The sequence below is a fragment of the Pocillopora verrucosa genome, chromosome 13 (genome assembly GCF_036669915.1).
Source record: "Pocillopora verrucosa isolate sample1 chromosome 13, ASM3666991v2, whole genome shotgun sequence".
In the NCBI taxonomy this organism is placed as follows: domain Eukaryota; kingdom Metazoa; phylum Cnidaria; class Anthozoa; order Scleractinia; family Pocilloporidae; genus Pocillopora; species Pocillopora verrucosa.
In genome coordinates this window covers 13,999,369-14,024,357 of record NC_089324.1, presented here as the reverse complement: position 1 = coordinate 14,024,357, position 24,989 = coordinate 13,999,369, and the positions used below count along the sequence as shown (strand labels likewise).

At 37.6% G+C, this 24,989-nt stretch overlaps 3 protein-coding genes and 1 pseudogene across 3 annotated transcripts; 3 read left to right on the top strand and 1 right to left on the bottom strand.

The window, feature by feature from the left end:
* Positions 1-278: 278 nt before the first annotated feature.
* LOC131770780 (regucalcin) lies at positions 279-8,943 on the bottom strand. Its single transcript, XM_059086499.2, has 13 exons — positions 8,773-8,943; positions 7,895-7,931; positions 6,140-6,210; positions 5,010-5,043; positions 4,781-4,824; positions 4,619-4,637; positions 4,262-4,317; positions 3,391-3,435; positions 2,821-2,891; positions 2,175-2,259; positions 1,599-1,664; positions 1,198-1,319; positions 279-823 (listed from the first exon to the last, which is right to left on the bottom strand). Exons 1-13 carry the CDS (start codon positions 8,920-8,922, stop codon positions 715-717), a joined length of 909 nt encoding a protein of 302 aa, XP_058942482.2. The 5' UTR covers positions 8,923-8,943; the 3' UTR covers positions 279-714.
* A 4,334-nt stretch (positions 8,944-13,277) lies between these two features.
* Positions 13,278-14,466, top strand: LOC131770768 (histamine H2 receptor-like). The gene has a single exon (XM_059086485.2). It carries the CDS (start codon positions 13,318-13,320, stop codon positions 14,230-14,232), a length of 915 nt encoding a protein of 304 aa, XP_058942468.2. The 5' UTR covers positions 13,278-13,317; the 3' UTR covers positions 14,233-14,466.
* Positions 14,467-16,518: 2,052 nt separating this feature from the next.
* LOC131770769 (beta-4C adrenergic receptor-like) lies at positions 16,519-17,421 on the top strand (annotated as a pseudogene).
* Positions 17,422-19,978: 2,557 nt separating this feature from the next.
* Positions 19,979-21,677, top strand: LOC131770833 (melanopsin-like). Its single transcript, XM_059086563.2, has one exon. The coding sequence runs from the start codon at positions 20,081-20,083 to the stop codon at positions 21,074-21,076; it is 996 nt and encodes a 331-aa protein (XP_058942546.1). The 5' UTR covers positions 19,979-20,080; the 3' UTR covers positions 21,077-21,677.
* Positions 21,678-24,989: the final 3,312 nt, after the last annotated feature.

Sequence of the window (24,989 nt, the reverse complement as noted above, 5' to 3'; positions counted from 1 at the left end):
ACAACCTTCCCAGCATTCGCGACAACCCCCTAGCGTCCTGACCACGTGATTACTCCTCTGTACTCGTATGAAGCGCATTCACTCTGCATAGAGTCTGGATCTGAATAGAATCAAAAACCATTATGAAGATAAAATGGCCCCACTAAGGAATTCTTGAGTTTCTAACAGTCAAAAGGGGAAAATATCGAATAAGCTCCTCTTGATGAAGCTATCTTGCGAAAGAAGGCTGTGAAACATTTGTCACGTTCGTAGAAGCTTTTCGAGTCGGACTGATAACTAATTAGATTTCAGAGAAGCAGGTCCGTTTCACGCGAAAGGAACAGGGGAGTGCACCAGTACATATGAAAGGCGGTCTTGTATACAGACTTCGAATTCACCACTTTATTAGTAATCAAATACATGCAACTTGACTCTGTTATAAATTTCCTCGCCGTGGCCAGTTTGCAAGCCGCACCGAATTTCGATGGCTGAAAAATATCTGACAAGACAAACTTCTTAAAAAGACCAATTTTAATAATACTAGCCCTAGAATGTTTCTTCAATTCTTTTAAATACACTTCGTGGACTCGTGAGCAAATTTTTTTTTTGTAACTAACAGACTCAGTTGTAATAAAAAAAATTTCCTAAAACACTTTCATCGCTTTCGAAAGGTATCAAAAATTTATGAAAACCCCATTTATACTCCTTTTCATGTATAAAACAGCTTTCATGTATTTAACCATGGAAAGCAACTGCTGGTGAGCCTGTGGTACCTAAATTTTTCACTCGGAAAATCGAACCTGCCAAGGGCTGTTGTTGTTTTTCTTCTGGCGTCAAGCGAGCACTAAAATTTAGAGAAAGATTTAAGTTAGGAATAAAAAGAAAAAAAAAGAAAATAAAAGGAAAGAGAAGTGACAATGAAGAAGAAAAAGAACCTATCCCTTCCCTCCCATGCTGTCACATTTTTGATTCTTCTCGCCCCACGTCTTTACGCGACTTTCATTCATACGGCATGCAGTCCACGTGACTCTCGCTGAGTTCAAGAAAAACGTCTAAGACTGCTACCTAAGCAAAAGAGTCGGAGCAAAGACCTTTCACAATGGTCTTCTCATACCTCACACCATTTTGGTGAGAATTTCCCTTCCTCGTTTTACTTTATCACTCCATGATTCAGCGCAAATCCTCAGAGACTCTGCAAGGCCCTGAGCTACGACTAACCTTTCACTAGTGACTAACAGTTCATCATAATTGGTGCCGGCCCAGCAGCAAGAGGTAACTTTAGCTATTGGAAGATCTACATGGGTCAAGTATTCTCCACTACAAGGATTAAACTTTGCCACCTGCAAAAATATGTATATATATATACCGTTTTAAATTCAACGACGGGGAAACATAAAGTAATTCTTGATAATGGTATAAAAAAACGATGATCGAAAAAAGTGGCCCATCTAGTCAGACCTTATCTGACTTTCAGGCAGCTGAAGGGGGATTAATCATCGGATTTTGTGAGACGAGTAGTTATGCTCTTAGCAAAATGTTTTATGCCTACTCTGGGACGCTAAGTCGCCTTCAGTCGCCTTAAAAGTAGAGAACACTCATATCTTCAAATGAATACTCGCCTTCCATCCGTTGTACATAGCAACCCATAACATTCCATCTTCATCAATGGTCATTCCATCTGGAGCCTGAAACAAAAACAAGATTTTATAACAGACATCTGCATGCGAGCCAAATGCCAGCTACATTGCCCATATCTTTCCTGGTTTCTGTGGCACCAGGAAGCAACTAGAGGCACTGCTACTACTCTTACATGAGGTGCTAGTACCTCGTAGGTTATTTCCCGGCATTCCATCGGAAAATATGTTCCTTTTAGGACGAAAGGACCACGTTGGGTCTTTCGCTGTAACGATACGAATTGGGGGCTAACCGGTAGAGGGCGAAGTTGTCATGAGGCGAGCTTTTCATGGGATGAAACCGCCAAAAACTTTTACGATAACAAGAGCAACAGCTGTTTGTGCTCCGGGTAGTATGAATCCTGCCAATTGAGCTTTGCTTAATTTGTGCTTAGCCCGGTTACTGAGGTATTTTAAAAATGGCGGCGTCCATAGTCGAGTTTTCCGCACACTGGAAGATAGTTTTGGAAAGATGAAGTTGCTCGCTAGAGTCTCAAAACAAGGTCTAAGCTAATAACTTACCCCAAGGGAATGGTCCACTATTATAACATTTCTTCTATTAGATATCACGCCGCTTAATTCGTCATAATCAAAAGCGTCGATTTTGCTATAGGATCAAAAAAAAGTACACTTGCAATATTTAACTGTCTCGTAATAATATTTGGAATTATTATCCATCTGTATTAAGCAGGGTACAAAAAACGCACGAATCCAGTACAAATATCACTTGATCTTTAAACAGTTGGTCATTTTGTTCCGGAAAAAAATCTGTTCAATCGGACGGCTGTATCTAGTAAGAAATGCCATATATGAAATGCACATAAAATAAAGCAACTGGATTATAGATAACTTATTAGACATTTTGGTTCGCGTATCGCTGGGTGTTTTTACTCGTTCTTTATGTTTTGCCTTGCCTTGCCTTGCGTATTCGGCGTCAAAATGCAGCGCAACTCGTACAAATACAGTTTCAGCGATACTACTCACCAAACCCTGTAATAAGAAATGTTTATCTCGGGGTGACTTTTTATCTACGGTTAAATAATCTAAGGTGATCTCTAACGTGAAGCGATTTGAAATATTATTGATCCTCCTGTTCAAAAAAGGCTATTCCAGCGCATATTGCCAAAATAACTTTTTCAAGTTTTTCTGGCAGTTCACTAGTACTTACTTTTCAAAGCTGTCAACGTGATAAAGCGTCTTTTTGTCTGGAGTCCAAGCAATACCATTGGATATTGAGAGCTAACAACAGAATATGTAAATACAAGAAGGCAATACGGTAAATTAGTAGATAAATCTAATAATATTAAATGGAAGAATGGAAACTAACTTAACGTCCAGGAAGATACAAAATATCCGCTTCACGTCGTGCTTTTGAGCTGCATACTTTCCCCAGTAGGATCTTTTTCCTTCGCGTTTCTCTCACAACACGTTTCAAGTCCAAAAAATGTTAAAATCTTAAATTGCTTTCATTCATTTAATTTTCAGAAGGGAGAGGATTTCTGTTCAAGCCTTTTCATCGCGCTACTGGAAATTCATGCTTTCCGCACGCGTCAATTACTTTTGTAAAACATCAACATTAACTAGAAATGTGCTTTAATTATCAATAAACTAATCCGTTCAGTTTATACTGTCCCACCTTGTTACAATCACATGTTCTAGTTTTAGGATACTATTACTGCGACCGTAATCCAGAGCATATTTGTGCAAAACTATATTGAACTGTTTGTCATCAACTAACCTTGTCAACCAAACTTCGTACAGCCATATTGCAATCTAAAGAGAACTGAGAAACAAGTTGAGGCAGAATATCAAAACAAGAGTGGAACGCGGCAGTAGTGGGGTTTAGGAGGTGGAATAGGTCTCACATATAAACTGGACAGATGAGCTGGTAGGAAATGCAAAGAGTAAACTAAGGAGTGGCTACAGCTTTGCTGTTCTTCAGCAATAAGCAAGGGCTAGTTGGATTTTCAACCAATCAATCCACAGGGGGTGTCCGAAGAGAGTAATGGGGTGTTCTGTGAGCCCCCTTTCTTCCTTTGTGGGAAAAAAGGAAAAAAAGATACTTTTTTCCTTTTAATCAAATCGTATACTTCAGGTTAGCCAGTGAAGCCGGCCGTTTTTTGTGCTCTTTAAAACAAGCGAGACCCAAGCCTCACGCGGCTTCGTTGCTGGTCATCACGGCTCCACTGCTTGACGCCTCAAAACGTACACAAAACCGTTAGCTACGCAGGCAAACTTAAGACATCCGAAAAACACGCGGAGCCGAGTCAGCAATCTTCAAAGCACGCATAGTCAGTCTTCCCCGCCGCATGATTACGAGACCGCTTATACCTAAGGTAGAGTAGCGGCATAAGTCACATCACATTAGGCTCGTGGAAATTCGTCGCTGGGAATCCCCCCCCCTTTAAAGGAATCCTAGCCAGCCCCTACTCACCCTAAATATCGCTAACTTTATTTCCTTTCTTATCGTACCAGCATAGCCGCCATTATTCCTCACAAGGCCACTTATTAGAAGGAATAAAATGTTATTAAGTATGGAGCTACACTGCACGCGTGATGCACGCAGTCACAGCTCCGCTATCATTATGATTAAGTCACATGTTCAATACCAGGGATCCTTGATGTGGTTTTACACACACTGGCCTTTCTTCTGGACCCATGGTACCTGTTAAGACAAGAAGAATCAAATTCTCATTTCTTTCTTCCTTCTACTGGTATAGGCTAAGGGTGTGTTTGTAGATAAAGTGTTACGTTACTAAAGACAAATTATTGCATGACTCTCTACTTCACGAAAGGTCTCATCTTGACGTTTTACCTTCCAAGTTTACCCGCACTTTATTTACTTATTTAGTAATTTAACATATTAGACAGTTTATGAATGTATACAACACAGTCACATATGCCAGAACCGGAACACGGAATAATCCTGGACATATTAAATATAAAGTATTTTCCATGTGATTTACCTGCCCAAAATCGCCCAGCCTGAAAAAAAATCCAAGAAAAATTGATATTAATTATATTTTAGTAATATCAGACAAGAAACAACAGCTTTTGCTTTATTTTAACAAATTTGATTCAGTTTATGGCATAAATATGTCCATATTTTGCAAAGTGAAAATACTTACTGGATCACATTTTCCATCATTGAAACGATTTTCTGGCTTGTCCTCTAAATGCAAAAGTGGTAAAAATTGTTTTTAGAATAATAATGTTTTGATTTCACAATAATACATTTTTAATATATATATATATCTTTTTAATATAGACTATTTAGTATTCAATTGAAGCACAGTTAACTAAAAGAAAAAAGAATTACAAAATACAAACTTGAGGCACTTCTTAAGCAATACTCACTATCAACTGAAGCTACCACTTCCTTTTGTCCTGTCTGAGAAATAAGTGATTGAAATGGATGTTTGTCTGTTAAACATATTTATCACAATGGGTACTAGAGTGCGTCGATGAAATATTGATTTCTTAGACAGCGAACAAACATTTTTGATAATCAGGCTTCAAATTCCTTCAGGCGTCACAGCTTCTTTAGCAACTTACCCTTTTCAGAAGCTAAAGAAGTTGTGACTCTGCATCTGCAGGAAGTATTAGAAGATAATTTTGCTTCATGGACTGAGTTGATAATGTAAATTGGCCTCCTTTAAGAGTTTATAAAGCTGACCTTTTAGGCTTTAGCCCTTCATCAGGGTGCATTGTTTATGAATTTTCTGATGCTTGTTTTGAGCCATTTCAGGTTTCCAGTGCACTGTTAGCTATGATCCAAAGAACCTTAAGATAGTAGATCTTTTGTTCATTAGCACTGCACTGAAGACATGTGTTTCTCAGCCCTTGAGAAAATATCAGAGGAGTCAGGTAGAGGTTTGTCAGGGGGGGTGCAGCACTAACAATTGTCAGCGCTAGACCCTTGTGGATCTCTCACCAACTCATATCATTCAAGGCCTCTCAATTTCCCACTAGGGAAGAAATGCTTTTGTTGAAGGGCTTATGATGAGGGTATGATTACAGGCTAAATACAATCAAGAGAATATTATACACTTAATGTGTGGTTGTGAGGGAAACAGTTAGTTTTGTTTTCCCAAGAGTCCTGATCTTTCCTGAGATGACATTGAGGGAAACATCAGGACTCTCGGGAAAACAAAACTAACTAGTTTCCTGAGGGACTATATGTGAAGTGCTTTGTTATATGTACACTTTGCAGTGTACATGTAAATCTCAGTAGGCATGAAATAAAAAACTGATTCTCTTGATGAAATCTGATAGAGCAGAGGTGCAATTTTTCAGCACATACTGTAATTCTTGCTGGAAAAATCACTCTTTTCAAAATTTATATGTAGGAGCATGCTACATGGTGAATATTTGGCAAAACAAAATCAGAATATAATGTAAATTAGAAATTAAAAACACTCTTTTTTTGAAAGCAAAGCACTTACATGTAACTTAATAAACATATTCAAATAATTCATGGTCCTAACCTCAAGATCAAGGAATATAAAATCTCTATTGACTGCCACCAACAAAGAACCACCTCTTTTCCTTGGCACAGCTAAAGTAGAGAATAATTGACAACCTTAACCAAAACATCAGTATCCATGTTCTCCATACTCTTTCCAATATATTTTTCCATACATTTCTTATAGTGTTGGCAAGGAGAATTTGTCACGCAATCAAAGCTTCTTAAGTTGGTGATCATTTCGATTATTCTCATTATCATGATCTTAATGAATGATTCAGCAGTATGACTGTAAGGAGAAATCACATGCTGATCACTCTCAGGGTTTAACCTTGTAACTCCCGGATCAAATTTGTAATTCTCCTTACTGTCAACAATACCATTCTTATAACGTCAGTTCAGAGAATTTAATATAGTATTTATTAATTACCCCCAAATTGATATTTTTCTTTATTCTCATCACTTGTCTGGTTGATATCGTATTGATATTGTAAGGAGAAATTCTCTCTTGGTCACTCATGGGAGTTCAAGGGTTAAAGAGTTAAAATAAATTTGAAAAGTAATGATAAATCTGTTGAACAGTATTAACTTAAATTCAAGGGTCTCATTAAGGGCTGAGCAGTGAAAAAGCTGACCAGCTGTGGACTGAACTTTGCCCAGCTGCTTTATCATTTTTTAAACAATTACTGTAAGATGGTTTTTTTGATATCCAGAATAATCTAGGTTGAGGTAGGGGTTATCAGAGGAAGCCAAAGGCTGAGGCTGATAACCCTCATGGAGACCTTGATAATTCTGGATATCACAAAAACTTAATCTAATTACATGTATTGTTTTATTATACACTAAACAAAAAACAAATGGTCATGGTAGTAAGTGGAACTGATAATTTATTTCTATATGTGTAAAAATATATAACTCGGCAAGCAACACAAAGCACACAAGCTTTACATGATTACCCATAGAAATCATGCACTGTGGTCACGCATGACATGATTAACCATGACCTTGAGTGTCCTTGACCTGATTATTGTATGACCTGCTGCGAGATGACTTTCCAGGCACTGATTTCCCAAATTCAATGTACGCTTATCTCATTGAATGTATAAAAATGTATACTACTGTCCTTGTCTTTTCTAGAAAACTATCCAACAGTCTCCTTATAAAGAAGTCTTTACTGAGTGCATGTCCAGGGACCCTTATGCTTAGCAAGACCTCTTGTCATAATTCTGGTGCCCTCTTGTTAAAGATCTCATTGAAACTCTCCGTTAGAAAAACAAACTTCTTTTTAAAGTCTAAAAATAAACTGTTCTTAATCCATCCAATAAAACTGTCATATTTTAGCATTAATTAAATATATTCCTATGAAAGTTCTGAAGGATTCCTATGTAGCCATTCTTGCTACTTCATAGATAAAGGTTAGATTAACTCCAAGATCTGATTGTTAATTCTCCCTTCTAGCTGCTACAGATTTCCTTGTAGATTAGTAATGAGAAGTTGGTGTTAGATCAAAATAACTTCTATCAGATAAGTTTAAGTATTCTCATTACCTGTTTGCTAGATAATATATAGATATTATAGGGAGAAGTTACATGTTAATCTCCTTAAGAAATGAAATTTATACTTCAAACTGCCCTCTAGCTATTATACAATATTTTGTTACCATACATTATTTAAAAGATATGTTTATTCATTCTCATCAGCTGATTGTTGGATAACAGATTGACAGTGATGGGAGAAGTTGCATTTTAATTACAACTGAGTTATGGTTTTCATTTACCTGCTCCAACTGGTCCATCAAAATGATATTTTACATCCTAAAGATAGAACACATCAGAAGGTTGTTATGCATCAATCAATTCAAAGCTTCAACAACCTCCCTCTCCCTCCACCCCCATGCAACCCTCCCTGGCATTGAACTTTTGGAGATTGGCTTGTTCAATTTAACACCTCCCCTGGGCCAAAATTGCATTCAAAATGCCCTACCCAATATTTGGTGATCCAATGTATTAGTTTTTGGTACTGCTGTTTGGTCTCACTTGTAAGCATCATTCTATGATGAGAAAATTGTCTTTCTTAGCCATTTCCTCTTGAAAGGAGACTCTTTAACCTTTAAATTCCCCTATTAAAACAAATTCAAACTCCTCACCCTTTGGGCACAGACAGCAGTAAAAAGCCTGGGGTTTGCTCAGGAGAGAGGGAGAATTGAAGCTTCAAATGGATCTGTGCGTTACCTTAACCCTTAAAGCAAAACCAGCTGAAGAAAACTCACCCGGCAGATTTCGATATCACAAAATACATGATCAGAGATTTACACGAAATAAAAAATCGCAAACTAAGAAGGAACAAAATTGTCGCAAGGCGTAAAATATTGAAGCAGATAATTTTGCAAATGATGAACAACAAAGACGTAGGTCCCATTTTTTTTCGATCAACAAAGCGTAACTACAACCTCATCCCCTATTTAACTTACGACCGAAATCTTCACTAACAAAGGGTTAAAAAGAGACGACCGAAATGAAGTTATACGGAAATCTTTCCAAAGGTGTTACCTTTATAATACTCACTTTATGTCATGTCAAACGTCAACTACCACAAAGCGTAGGGCAGGTTGTTTTCATACATCATTAAACACAGAGGCTCATAAAATTATCTCACCTTTCCCGTTACAGTATCAAGTAGATGAACGCTATGCCCCAGAATATCCACCCATATGAGCCGTTGTGTCGTCTCGTCCCAATGGGGGCCTTCTCCAAGCTGTGAACAACTCTCTTTCACGACAGAAATCTCAAATGGAGAGGCCGCCATCTTCTCTTCACGCCTTCATTATTAGCTATGCCTTTGCGCGTGACCACGGGAGTCACGAGACCCGGGGACCAGAAGAAAGGTCGCGTCAAAGTAACATCGACCAGAAGAAGGTCACGGCTTTGGGTGTTGCGTTACGAAAATTTTCGGGCGGCACGAATTTACCGGAAGTTGAAACGTTAAAAATCAACCGTGAACTAAATGAACTGTCTCGATGTCACGACGAAAACTGCCGCGTTGTCGAAAAATAGCGGTAAACTTCGATTTTACGATTTCTGCGAATTATGGTTACGTCTATGATTTTGAGAACGTTAAAAGAATTATTTGAAGCCACAAACGACAACGAAGTTCGCATTGCTCAAAGCTCCAAAATATTTCGGGCGGAAATGTAAGCTGCAGTCCTAATTTTGTAGTGAAAATAAAGCAGTTCAGAGTCGGTTAAAGGAAATTAAATTGTAATTAAATATTTTTCATGGAAGGTCAGACAAACAAAGAAAGGAAAGTTTTTTCTTCCAAAAAATTAATTACCAAATTAACATTCGAAAACATCTACCTAAGGGTCGCTGTTTCATTTAACATCCACTTAAAGGTATTTAGGTTAAGGTCAGACAAACAGGAGAACAAGACTTGACCACAAATATTAAACGCGAACTTCTTATGTCAGAGTTCTACCAATAAAGGTAAAAAAAAAAAAGGAAATGTATATTTTTTGTTTGAAACGTAATCCATGCAATATATCTGGATGCATTCATTTATAATTCAACAACACTGTAGACTGAGGTATAAAGTCGTATCCTATTTCATTGAATTATCAACCGCGCTAAGGCATAAAGGCTGTTTCTTTGAGTGCTTGTCGACTTCTTCCGTAGCCCGAATAGCAAGCTTCAGTAGCAGAGACGTCTGTCGCAAGTAGTTAATCTGATTTGTACTTTTTGATAGAGATCCGCACCGAACCACAGAATTTTCTGGGAAGATCCGCAGCCTGTCAATGGACCGAAATTAAATTTCGACGGCATTCCTTTTATGATTATCGGAACACCCCGTATGTGACTGCCATCAGGGAAAAGACAGAAAAATGGCGTTGAAGAAGCGCATCTAAGGAGAAAAAACAAGGGTGAGAAGCAAAATCTCCAAACTTAAACATCGAAAACTTTAATGCAACAGCTCTTGATTTGAATAAAAAGGTTTAATAAATAGTTTCTACTGCTATCTTTACTTTTCGTCTCGAAGATGAAATCTGGAAATCATTATGGAGGGGCCATTCCTACAGAGTCCCACAACTTACAAAGAAACTGGCCTGTCCAGCACAGATCATTGTGAGGGAAGTGGCCATGTTCCCGTCATTTAAGGTAGGGTGCTGTGAAACGAAATGATTTTCGCAACAGTGCAACCCGTTTATATTGTAGTTCTTTCTATTCCACAAAACTTTTCCTGATTGAAAAAAACAAACAAACAAAACAAACAAACAAAGCAAAACAAAACAAACAAACAAAGCAAAACAAAACAAAGCAAAGTCAACGAGTAAGTGTTGGGTCTATAAAATGTATTGTAATTTACCTTACTGTTCGAAATAGATCGAGGTGGAAAAGAACACAGCAGGAAGTGTCCAGGCATTTAAGATCAAGTCTCAAAAAGTCGGCTTTTGGGGAAAGGAGATTCTATATACAGTTGCCTGATATTACTGACCATCAAGGCCACGCCATAGGAAAGGTACCAGGTTCAAATTACTTTAAAATACCTTTAAAATACGATTAAAGAGAAAGTGGACAAGTAATTATACTATTATTCATATTGTCAGTATCAGAAATTGAAAATTTAAAAAAATTTCCTCATCGCGTACAGCTGTCTTCATCTATCAACGATAGATGTCTTACTTTTTCTTTATCTTGAGATATTTGTAAGGAACTGTGAGGGGCATGTGAGAACTTACGTTGAACTTGCGCCGTATAAGTGCATTATTTTTATTATTACTATTATCATTACTACATAATAATGATAATACTATTATTAGTAATAGTAATAACAACAACAATAATAATTATCTGTGATAGATCCTCATAGCATTGATGATATTGATGCAAATGGACAACTTTAATCAAAACTTGATTATACGCAAATGAATAAAGGGGGTAAGTAACTGTGGTGCTGCGTCGGTGGGAGAGTATAACAGGTAATTTAGTGTTAACAACTGAGTTGAAAACGTAAATTGGCCAGCGTAAAGAGTAAAAAAACCGACGTTTCAAGCGTTAACCCTTTTGTTAGCCGCAAAAACACTAGAACAAAAATTTATCTTCCAAATCGGCACTCTTAATCTCCACGGTATCAACGAGCGCTTTTCATTCAACTAATTTATTCTTGTTTTCTCGTCACCATACTCCCACCAATAGCATAGCTCCGCATTCTGCATATAAACCCACACACAACCTACAATTCCTCCAATCGCTCTGACCAAGGGCTAACACTCGAAACGTCAGCTTTTTTACTCTTTACGGTGGCCAATTTACGTTTTCAACTCTGCTGTTAACACTAAATTAATTATACGCAGATTTTTAGCAAACCAGATGATTGGTCCTTTTAATAGTCAGTAGGACTTCTTCAGCCTATCGACAAGCTCCTAAAACAGAAGATTAGTGATCTAGAACCAGAGGGCGTTCGCAGCGCTCCTGAGTATCAGACAAGAAATTTAAACTATTTGCAGTTGGAAATAAACTTGAAATAAACCCAAAAAATTTCCAATCTTCAGCATTATGTACTATGCACTCAAGGATAGTTTATCATTGCAGAAATACAAAAACATTTTAAATACTTTAAGTATTTCGCCCTTTCACTGCTCAGATCTTAATGTCAATTCTTCGAACTAATACTGTTCATTTTTTGTGCTGACTAGTCCTGAGAAATCTGGAGTTATATCAAGTCCACCTTGTTGATAATTTTCTTCATTCTTGTTACTTGTTTACTTCTGAAAATGCAAGAAAAATTTACATACCGATCACTCCTGGGAGTCAAAAATCTTAAGATTTGCCTCCAATTTATATGATGCATTATCTGTTAACATAGCATTATTACTGACACTTTTCCCTACAATGAAAAGTTTGAATGATAATTTTAGGACAAGAATGAGCCCCTCCCCCACCCTGGCCCCCCCCCTCCCCTGCTTAGGATGTCATCATGCATCGCGTTTTGCAAAATGTTTATGATAAAACACACAGTGAAGAACCTCTTAAACTCGGGCTTGACAAAGAAACGGAACTAAATACAGCCAACGTTAAGCTCAGATGTTACTTTGACCAACTTTTGTTACGCGACCCAGGAGAAATGTCAGGAATGCGCAAGGGGATGTCCGCGCGCGCTAATCAATATTTTCCCCGCTTAAGGAATAAGAAAAAGCCGCTGTCACTCAAAATATGCGAATAAAAGAATTGAATCGTTCATAGAAATCTGTGAAAGGAAACTAAAGAAGGGAAAAGGGAAAACTTGCGACGTTTCAAACACGGGTATCCTGTTAATTTACCGCTTCGTTTTGAACTTTGTCGAAAAATCACAACGAGCGCGCATGTACAGACATTTGAACGCTGTTGTCTCCTCTATTGTTCGGCCGAGGAAGGTCTGAGCATAAGATTCACGGTGTACCCAAACAAACCTTAGGGAGGGGTGGCTGCAGTACTACATGAGCTAGCTCCGTTAAAATGTGACGAACTTTGATGGACGTCACTGTATATTGACTTTGAGGCTGCAATGTACAAGTTATAGGATTTTCACAAAATGAGTACTACAAATTTCCATCGATGCGGTGAAAAATTACTCGCCTTTTCATCTTACCTAATTTATTTTCTTCTATTTTTAAGACACGGTATTTTGTTTTCAATTTGATTTTATATTACTTAAAAAACTGAATCCCTTGAACAAAAGGCCACCCTCAACTCAATGCTTCTGATGTCGCTGGCTCCTGTCATGGTTTGACTAGGAAACGCGCCCGCTAATCTAAAATTGTAACATGGCGGACCAGGTTTCATTTCGATTACCCTGGAGTGTAAAACAGCTTTACAATAGCTACCGGCTTCAACCTTTTTAATTTTTCAGCAATTAATTAAGGCTCAGTCCAGTTTTTTTTTTAATGAAATTTCGACATTTTGTCCATGGAAAGGAAAAATAAACAAATTGAATGTTAATTTTTGCTATTTGGTTCAGGTGAATTGACTTAAATTGCATGTGAAATTTTTACATGCTGAAAGATCCATATAATAAACGTGATTAATTTTTAACAATTAATATATACGTAACTGCCAATAAGGTTGGACATCTACGAGCTTGAACAGCATTTCACTTGAAACTCACGACAATGATAAACTAAAACGACAGAACCTTTTTAAAAAATGCTAGATTTGCCAAAGCTTCGAGATGGAGGACAACGACCTCAAAATTTCCAATGCAACGCATAATCTAGATATTGAGAAAGACGAAAATTCAACTGGTCCTTCGACTATCATCTTACTAAACTGCTTTCTAAATATTCCACTAATGCTGATATCGATTCTGGCAAACTCCTTGGTCTTAGCAGCCGTTTACAAAGCTCCTTCGCTTCGTTCACCCTCCATAGTTTTGCTGTGTGGTCTCGCTGTTTCAGACCTAGCCGTGGGCTTGATAGTGCAGCCGGTTTTTATCGCGAAAGAACTAGATTCTGTGAAATTTTTAGCCGGAGTGACGAGAATTTTGGGTGTTACGTTCTGTGGAATTTCACTCGCTACCATGTCAGCGATAAGCTTGGATAGATTTTTGGCTCTGAAATATCACATGATTTACAATTCTCTGGTTACCACAGTGCGCGTTAAACTCACTTTGATATTTATTTGGCTTGTAAACTTCTCAATATTCTCCGGAGTTCACGTCTGGTATGCACCTGAACAATTTTATATATCGTTTGGATTGGTGGGTTTCTATATGGTAGTTTCCACCATCGCCTATATTGGCATTTATCGAATCGCTCGCCGACACCAATTTGAGATCCACGCTCAGCAGCAAGCAATGGGAGTTCCAAGTATTAAAATCACCGCAAACGTGACTATTTTGACTCGCACGGCAGTAAACACTTTCGTATTTTACATATGTACAGTTTTTTGCTATCTGCCATGGAGCATTTATCGGCTTTTTTATACAAATATCGTTCTCAAAGATGCCAGCGATGCTTGGATCTTTACGGGAACTTTGGTGTTCGCCAACTCGGCCATCAATCCTGTACTGTATTGCTGGCGTCTTCGTGAACTTCGGGGGGCGGTTTTGAAGTTATTAAGGCAAATATCTTGCCATAAATCGTGAAAAAGCAGGAAGGAAATGAACCTTTGCTATCTCTCGAAGACCGCTTTCAGTTCGAAAATGCGCAGTTCTTAAAGTTAGTAATTTCCTGAAATTTATTTGTATGTTTTTGCGCGTTTTATTTACGTCAGGCCACAAAGTCTCATCTGAAATTAAATGATTGACTAGAAAATAGAACACACTGCTGAATAAATTCATAGGGACCGAAAAGCATGTAAAAAGGATAAATTTCATCCATTTGAGGAGAAACAAAAATATTACGTTTTTACTTTTTAATTTTCTCTCAACTGCAGAATGTCTCTGCATGCAGAGGGTAAATTTTGGTCCATAATGGTCCAAGTAAATATGTTTTAAAGTTTTCCTCTTTTTCCATTACACACACACGCTCAAAGAAAAAAAAAAAAGAAAAAGATTTTAAAAATCTTCAACAGGAAAACAGAATTGTATTAACATTAGTTGTCCGTCTCTTTGTCTTTGAATTAAAGCTTTAACCGTGTCACAATTGAGAAAAAAATAAAAATCTATCGTACCGCGATATTTATTAAAGTGCTGAAAAAACCGAATCCTTAATTGTGCCAACTGCTCATTAAAATGCCTTACAAGGCCAAAATACATAAATATGTCCATTATGAATGGTTATTATCAACGCTCCTGATGTTTTTACGGTTCTTGTTTGGATAACTATTGTTTTAGGCGAATTTATTAGGTCTATTTATCGTAAGTTTGACTTTTCTTCTTGCCGTGCACCTTAAATTCATCAACGCTGTAACAATGTTATCAAACTTATGTTTTTTAGAACCTTCGCCGAGAGCAATTTTCCGGCACCAACGGACTATTTTCTTAAAAATATATATAGACAGTTGTATTTAGTCAAAGAGCTTACTTCATGTTTCTCCGAGTTAGGTATTATGATATTTTCTACCATAATACTCGAAAATAGATTTCGCATTCAAACACATCCATACTGATTAATATTTTCTTAGGAAACTTCTCAGTCAGGGTTCCGTCGCATGTAATTTTTTTTAGCATCTTCCTAGCATCATTAAAAGGTTAAATGAAACAAAATAACCTCAAAGAAATTTAAGACAAATTTTCAAAATGCCAAACTGTCTAAATTGTGCTCGCCTGTCACCTCAGTTCAGTTAAAATAGAAAGTTATTATTTTGTCTGTTTGCACAGCTGCAAGTTAGTGTCCGCTATCATGAACAATCAAGCATCTTCATAATAGGTTTTTTTAAACAGGACTCCTACTCTCGCTAAATTTTCGCACTTTTATCCGGAATGAATGTTCTCTGTTGATTAGGAACAGTTCAATAAGATAGACTTGTACGCTCTAAAAATTAAGTGATAATTTAGTGTTTTATCACCCTTCCGACAGATTAAAAAGTGCGAATATTATGTAAACGAGAACGAATAAATTGCGCAGTGTAATACCATCTGTTTCCCCTTGTGCATTTCATGGTTGATAATTTTTATTATGCGTGCGTTTTCGGCCTCTAAAGTACCTCATTACATTAAATGATGTATAGTCGACAACAATACATCCTAAAACTTCGCTCAGCAAAATTTGGAGCAATTATCCCGAGGTATATTTTTGAATGATGAGGGCACTAACCCATACATATCTGAAATTTGCTGTTACCGCAAATTATATGTCCATCTCAAGTGTTTCTGTCATCTCATCCTGAATGCTCTAAAAATTATGACTCAACGCCAACTTCATGACTCATCGCCAACTTGTCAGTCCCAAGTGCTACTTTAGTAGTGTCTTATGAAAAGCTGTTATGAAAAAGCTCTGAAAATTTGTCGGCATATTAGATATTTAAAACAGCGAACTCTCCGCGTATAATAAAGCCGCCAGTTGTCTCTTATATGACATCTAAAGAAGCGTTCTTAATCAGTTCGCCTTTCTTCAGCTACATTTCCCAAAGTGGAGGACAACAATTGTTCCCCATGTGAAAATTTGGATGCCGCAAATTTCAGGCTTTATGAAGGGTATATTTCAAAAAAACAAATTTAAATTGAACGTGAAAGTGGAAAGAGAGAACCTTGCTTACAAAATTCGTTTTACTCATGCAGAAATTGACATCTTGTCATGTACCGTCATAAGTTGACTATTAAAACTGTGCACCTGCTAAACTGATTATAAACCCAACAAACTGGATTGTCAATACTGAACTCTCAGTAACTGCGACAAACAAGGCGGACACAATTTCAGAAAAAGTCACTTCTCATTGCAACAAGTTTGAATTTTCAGCAAAGGTGTGTCGGAAAGCTAAATACCCTAAGATGCTCAACGTTAGCTTTGATCTATTGAATGATTCAGTTTTTGATCAAGATTCTGATGACGACAAAATTCCAACTGGTCCATCAACTTTAACCATTGTTAACTGTATTCTGAACGTTCCGCTGCTAGTGTTGTCCATTCTTGGTAACACTATGGTTTTAACAGCCGTTCTAAAGACACCTTCGCTCCGTTCACCTTCCATAATTTTGCTGTGTGGTCTCGCTGCTTCCGATTTCGTCGTGGGTTTGATAGTCCAACCGATCTTCATAGCCAGGGATCTTACATCTGTTTGCATTTTTGCCAGACTGACCAGAAGCTTTGGGACTTTATTCTGCGGAATTTCTTTCGCTTCCATGTCAGCAATAAGTGTTGATAGATTTTTGGCTTTACAGTTTCACATGACATACAGCTCTCTGGTTACTAAATCGCGAGTTAAGTTAACTCTGATATTAATTTGGCTAATAAACTCCGGTCTTAACATATGGTATACACCAACAAATTTTCATTTAGCCATGGTATTAGTTGGTGTTTATATCTCAGCGTCCACTGTTTCGTATATTGGTATATATCGCATAGTTCGCCGACATAATGCAGAAATATACGCTCAAAGGCAAGCATTAGAATATACCAGTGCCCAAAATGTCTACAGCTTAGCCATGTTAACACGAACTGCTACGAACACGTTCGTATTCTATATTAGTACAATTTTTTGTTATCTTCCATGGTTTATTTATAGGATATTTTATAGAGAAAAGTTTCCCGTTGGTTCCCAGGAAGCTTGGGTTTTCACAGTAACATTGGTGTTTGCAAACTCTGCCATCAATCCTTTTTTGTACTGTTGACGAATTCGCGATCTTCGGAAGGCAGTCATAAAGATCTCAAGATGGAAAATTTCATGCAAATGAAAGGAGGAGTCTAAATGCCGAAGAGGACCATTTGCAATGACACACACAAAAAAAACACTTCGTGTGCATCATTAACTGACGACAAGTCGCGATCATGCGCAGCAATAAGAACCAGTTTAGATTTGTGTGACCATAGCAAAGATAGAATTTTCTCGCAGAGACGATGATTTCAGGGAAATTCTATGTGTCACCCGAAGTGAAAGGTCGCTGTAAATTGTCTACGAAGAGGACATAACATTGAGGAAGGGAAGTACTGTTTGAAACCTTGAAGATAATGCATAAAAAATTATTGAAAAACCTACCAGTCGGGAATGCATAACTGTTCACAAAGAGGAGAGAAAAATTGACCTTGCTTGGGAATCAAATGCGCATGTTCAAATAACGGTCGACGTAAATGACATGCAGTACATCACATGACACGAAACTTGTTCGAGTGAAAGAGCGAGTGTTTGATTATGAAAATCGTTAACCAATTAAGTACACCACGAGTGACGTCATGATATTTTTAATTGTCAGGTTAGTTAAGGATAATCTTGGATTAGATGAAAGAACTTTGAAAAATGGTTGACCAAATTTGAAAGTTGACGAAAAAGGTACAAGAAGAAAGACAAATGGCAAAAAAGATGGCCAAGAAGTTGGTTCAAATAGAAAATGAAAAATGCCAACGAGTTACGCTAAATTTTTCGGTTTATTTCTTAAAGACAGATCATTATTTACGTCATTTACGTGGCAAAGTCACAGCAACTTAGGTAAGAATAGTTCCCAGCGAAAAGCACTTGGAAAAGTCGCCGCAACGCTTCGCCTCATGTGACATGGAGGATTTTTGTTAACGTTAGAATTTTGTCGGTGCGACCAGTAGCTCGAATTAAAACCAACTTTTTCTCTCTTCGATACATCACGCGAATTCAAACAGGTTGAAAATCATTAGACTCATTGCAGTATTTATCAACCAACTGGAAGAATGATTCCTACTCTCTTTGCAAGATCATAGAAGGGGGTTAATCTTTTTACAAGGAGGCATTCTTCAATAAAATCAGAGTTGCTCTTCAGGAACCCTATGATTTATTTTCTCCACCGTTGAAAAGTAGTTATGAAATTATTACTCTTTGCTGTTCCAAGGACTAAGCGAACCTTCCGAACGAAGATTTCCTTTAAATACGCTTAAATTCCACTTTTGACGCCGCCATTTTGAATCCTTCTAACAAATCTCAGTGACCGCTTCACTTCAATTGTTTCCATAACTTGCTGATCTCTTGAATAAAGAGAGGATAAACAGAAAGGGATTTTCTGTTTTAACAAAGTTTTTCCCAATGCTGGCCAGAAAAACAGTTGTTTTTAAACCGTGCAATGGGTAGCACTAGAGATCAGAAAACCCGAATGCTACCCCTGGCCATAGTCAAATCTTTCGCAAAATAATTGTTATGGTCCTCTCTGGTCAAAAATGGCATAGGAATCGTGAGAAAACGGATATATATATATATATATTTATATATTATTATCAGTATAGGTAGTATTATTGCAGTAGCACATCAAAAGTCTATCAAGTCGTCTCTGGTTGTTTTTGGAAGTCAATCGAAGCTTATATGCATGTATTTATAGGGTGTTTATTATATACACCAGAGGGGATTATCAAGTGGCATTTCACCCATCTCCTCTCTCCTCTCTCCTCTTCTGTCGCCCACCATTTTCTGAGTATCTTGTTCAGCGGCTCTCTGAATGAAACTCTCTAATGAAACTCATTAGGACATACAAACGTTTTACAAACGAAGTCACGTTTTCTCACACTTTAAGAGGAGCTGATTACGGAATGCCAATTTATTTTGGCTCTCTCTTGCATAAATTTCTGTCGGGAGATTTAAATTTTTACCTGTGGAAATTAATATTTTCGGCAGTACATTTTGCAGATAGATAATTTATTTTTGGCAGCCATTGACGGTCTTTCAGTTCTAAACAAAACATAGTAGTCCCAAACTTCTTTAATTATAATCATCTTGCAACTTCAGTTTAGAATGTTCCTTCAGTTTGCGGTTTTCCCCACCTATCAAGTTTACCAATCTATTATCATAAATTAAAGAAAAGAAGAGTTACGAATCATTGAATATTTAACAAATCGATTTATGCTCAAAAAAAGATGAAGTTGAGAAACCAAATACGATGTTTCCTGAAAGAAAAAAATCTTTATCTTCTTAGCATTCATTGGACCCGCGCTTGTATGTTGGATACTGAACAAAGAATTTATGCTGTCCGAGATGAAAACCAAGAGTTCATTTTTCATTTACGTCAAAGATATTTTCACCTCAGTTTAAGTAAATACTCATTTCAAGAAGACGCTTGTTATTTGCATATGAATGGTTAACTTGAGATGAAGAACTTTTCTTCGTAAAAAAATTAATCAACAAGTGCAAATTAGGTTGAGGGAATATTCTGGTTTCTTTGAGAAATTGCATCTAATAACCCGAAATTGCTGCACGGAATAAGGAAACCGTATCATTATAAAGATCAGAAACGGTTTTCAGATTGCATTTACAGGAAATTGCCAACCGTGTTAGAGCTAACATGCAGCTGCTGTTTAAAAGCTTTCAAAGAAAAGAGCAATTTGACGTATTTTAGTGGATATAAATGAACAACACGACAGCCGAAGACACAGTTTGGCACAATCATGGCGAATATAACAAGTTTAATTCTGCTAAACGCTTCAATCATCAAGCCATCTGGTTACTGCGAGAATCTTCAACCGTTTTTGGACATGGACATCAGGAAGAAGCTGCCACAGTACTACGTTATCGCTTCTCTAACGGCTTCTTTTTTCATGTTCATGCTTTGTTTTTTCGCATTGTTTTTAAACGCAGTAGTTGTGTTCGTCACATGGCGAACGCCCGCGTTGCACTCGCCGAGAAACATTTTGCTTTGCTCCTTGGCAGCCACCGACTTTTTTGTTGGTTTCACATCTCAGCCGTTCTTCGTTGTAGCCGAACTGTTCTTGCTATTTGGCCAATTGGAAAGATACTGCCTGACTGTGTTCATGCTTTTCTATTCAAGCTGGCTTTTCAATGGGATTTCTTTCCTAACTCTGACGGCCATTAGCTTCGAGCGATATCTCGCTCTTCGCTTTCATCTTCGATATACAGAATTGATAACAGCCTCTCGCGTGGTCATAACGGTTGTTATCTACTGGTTAATATGGGCGACTTTGGTTACAGTTCTTTGGTTTTGGGCCACCAGCAAGCTCTTAGCTTATGCACTCACGGCCGTGTGTTTTGTAATGGGAGTCAGCGCTTTGAGGTGCCTTTCCCTTATTCACAAAACTATGAAAAGGCACAATAAACACGTACGCGATACAAATCAAAAAACCTTTCAAAGTATGATTCGCTATCGCCGCAGTACAAACACAATGATCATTCTCGTGGCCGCGTTTGCGTTAAGTTATATCCCATTTGTTATCACCACTGCAGTTAGTGCCTCGCAAGAACAAGAAGATCTAAGAACATCTGTGGCACATTGCTTGGCAGTTGCAGTCATGTTTGCAAACTCCTCTGTGAATCCTGTGATCTATTTCTGGCGAGTAACTGAGCTTCGCGAAGCGGCCGAGCGAACTTTGAGGAGATTCCATCCTCTAAAGACAAAACGAAGTGACACGGAGTTTGACACAAGATAACGTTTTTGAAAAATCGATTCAAAGTTTAACTACCACACCTGAGGACCATACAGCTTCTTTTTGAAAATTCATCCACTAAACAGGTGGAGCGATTATTTAATCCACTTCGTCACCTTTTATGCAGCGACAAATGTTACTCTTTTACAAGCAACTGAAAGAGAAAAATGATTTGAAGCATTCAGTGCTTTGTGAATCCATTCTTAACCCCTTACACTCTAACGTCAATATACATCTTCTCCATTTGTTCTCTATACATATCTTAATGTATTGACAAGGAGAATTTGTTTAACAATCAAGTACTTCCTTAGTTGGTGATTATTTCTTTTATTCTCATGACCTCAACGTGTGATCCAGGGATGATATTGTAAGGAGAAATTAGATGCTAGTCACTCTTGGGAGTCAAGGGGTTGTCGCTTTTATTGCTTGTACTTATTAATCAAATAGGACAATTTTTTTTCTTTTCCTTAAGAAAACGAATCGACATCGCCAAAGAACTTGGTGTTTTTCCTTCTTTTATACGGACATTTGTTTCCCTTTGTTATTTGAAAATTTGACTAAAAGCCCATTAAATGTTATTTCCGGGGACAAAATTTGATTGAATTGCGCTTCCATTTGGTGATTTAAAAGGGAATTGTACTTCAGATAACCATCAAAGCTACAAATTGTTTTCGTTTTACGAGCTATTCAGACGAGTAATTACAAAGAAGCTGTATCATTAATCACATACATATTCTTTAATAGTTTAAACGAATCACAAAGTGTCAAAGATCAATCCATTTGCGTAATTAGTTTGCTTCGCGAAATTATAATATCGGTTGTTGTGACTCCGTATAATTCGGAGAAAATTTGAAACGAGTCAAAATTGTTACCTGTGAAAGCGTGAAATAAGCCAGGGTGAAGATAAAGGAGAATTAGGTCCATGAAAAGCAAACGAGAGAGCTTTAAATGAAAGGAAAGAAAGCTTAATAATATGGAAAGAAACTGAGGCCTACCTGTTTCTTTATCATGACTAAACAATATAATTTGATTTTGCTCCCCTGTATTCCACATGAATCTTTTTTTCATTCCGGACAGGAAAAGTGCAAATACTTAAAAAAAAAAACCGATGTTTTCCTTTGACTTAGATAGAATCTTAAGTGATAAAATTTATGTAGTAGTCGGGCAAATAATATAGAAATTTTCATAGTTTTAAGACCAGGATTTAAGTTTATAAAAGTATTATTACAAGACCCACGTAAAGAAGACAATCATGAGAGCCAGGAAAATATTGTAACTCCTGACTCTCTGTGGGACTTCTTTTAGGTAAGTCTTCCAGTCTTTGAAACTTCGGAAAACCTCACGCAAATGATCACAGACAAACTGCAGAATTATCGTACTGTTGCTAATGCGATATTTCTTTCGTTGAACGAAGCCTTGCAGTCGATGTGTATCTTTTAAGCTCGAGCCTTTGTCAGCTGTGAATTTTTGGAGTTTGCCTTCGATAGGAATAACGTCAAGTATTGTCATACTGACAACTAGTCTCGTACCCAGACCATCCACCGCCAAGCGGTTGTACATTTCAGTTACAGTTAAACGATAGGATCTGGTTACGAGATTAACCGACACCTCCAAGGGTAGGTTACCTCTCAGCATTTAGTCCGGCTTCCTTAACTATCCATTTGCATCCATTTACACTCCTGGGTGGACAGAGGCACTGTGATCACAGCACAATGACCCAACCAGATCTACATCCCAGACCTCTCAGTATTCTGAGCGGTTCTATGGGTTGAGTGGTCTTGAAAACGACTTGAATCTATTCCAGATTCTAAAGAGACAAATGAGAAGAACTCGTGTCTTCTCCCCTCAAGCCGAGAGACGTTTGCACAGGGAACTGCATTCAGTATGCGTTTCGAAGTGCATTGTAGGCGCAACACGGGTCCTATACGTAGCCCAATAGATTGGAAAAATTTTGGAGGACAGAAGAAAATCAAATATGCTAAAGAATACTTCAATCTATAAAAAGTGCTCTTTAAAGTCTGAGAGGCAACAGAACGAACGTTCCACTTTATAAATCGAAATCCTGTTGATAAATGCTTTATGACTTCTATTGGGAGAATACCAAAGTCAGGGAGATGGTTATCTGACCGTTGACATATTTTATTCGACTATGAAATGGCTGAGACTTTGCGTTCGTCCAAGGAAGTTTAGAAATATTGAACGATGTAGAATTAAGATCAAGATAAGTAAACCTATTGTCAAGTGTCTTGCTTAAGAATATGGCCAAACCTGCACTTCTTCCAATGCTTTCAAGAGATGGTTTGTACCCAGTTTTGGTTAAAATGGTTCCGGCAGGACACCAGTCGTTATTATTTATCTCCTGGGAGGGGAAGGTGAAGGAGTTTGGGGATATCACATGGTTTGCAGGGGGAATGAAGAGGGGGGGGGGGGGACAGTTTTCGCCAACAGGGTATTAAGAGGGAACTATAGAACATTGACTGTCAGTTAACGTCCATTAAGGGAACATCATAAGAATATTAGAGAGCCTGGGGGGGGGGGAGACAGTTTTCGCCAACAGGGTATTAAGAGGGGACTATAGAACATTGACTGTCAGTTAACGTCCATTAAGGGGACATTATAAGAATATTAGAGAACCTTGGGGAGGGGAGGGGAGGGGGGAGGAAATCAGGTAAAACTTTTCGTGACACAACCAAAATCCTCCAAATTTCTCCCTTCCCCCCCTTCCCGGGCGATAAATAACGACGGTCCTTAAGAAGTGTTCACAGATAAATCGTGGGGGGAAGGCTGAGTAAGTAGTCGTTGAAATTCTTGATAGAGTTGTGTTGTCGCACCCATTTGTAGTCCTGGTTTGCGAAATTACAAATCTTTGTTGAAGCACAATAAAGTTTCGCAGCAATACTGAGGTCAAAGTGGTCAAAAAGTGGTGAAATTCACCCAAAAATGAAACTCAAACGATACATCTTGATCTTAAGACAAAGATGTTTATACGCTCCTTTGGCTCGTTCAGAAAATCGCAATCGAATCGAAAATTATCTGACTAAACGTTAATTAACAAATTGTTAATTGTTATTTCTGTGTTATTTGCACTAAACGTAATATAAAGAGATTTGGTTTCGGCATGACATCGAGTTCTGACTCGGTATTCAAATATTCTGGCATTTGGCGTTTTTTTTTTTTTGCGATTTACTTATGTAGCGAAATTTGCCGAATTGTTTTGCGGTATTTCAGTGTTCTGAACGCCTCCCTCCACCCAATGTCTCCTTTATCTTGAATGTGTTATTTTAATTGGCTAAGTGATTATGATTCGCTTATCTGGAGGGATTTTCGAGTGAAATGCAGCTTCGATGGTCGCTTCTCGACTTGGTTTTATAAACAAGTCCAACCACACATATGAAAACTTGTACAATGAAAATGTTTATTTGCAATTTAATTCACAAGATAAACAGCAAGACGCAGATGATATAAAAAAATCACTGTGAAATGAAAGGCTTAAGGCTTGCATCATTTGCAATTAAGATATTTTGTTACACACTTCAAATTCAGCTTTGGACTTTGTATTATTCAGAACTGAAGATGACAGAATAACTGTCAAAACATGTTTTTAAAAGTGGCCTTCATTTTCTTAAATTCGCTACACATCTGCTTCTATCCAGACCTCTTGATAATTAAGATGTATATTTAAAAAAAATTTGATTACTTGTAAGAAAACTTTTGTGCCCAGCTAATCTAAAGCAAGGCTTGCAGAACATAATATAGTTCTGGAAGAAAAACAAAACAGTACGAAAATTTAAAAAGGTAACGACTATCATTTCCAGGGGATAAAAGAGTGACACTAGTCCACAAGTTGCCGACTTTTTTCTTGTAAAAGCACAACTCAGGTTAATGACTTTGAGGGTTAAGGTTTTCAACAATTTCA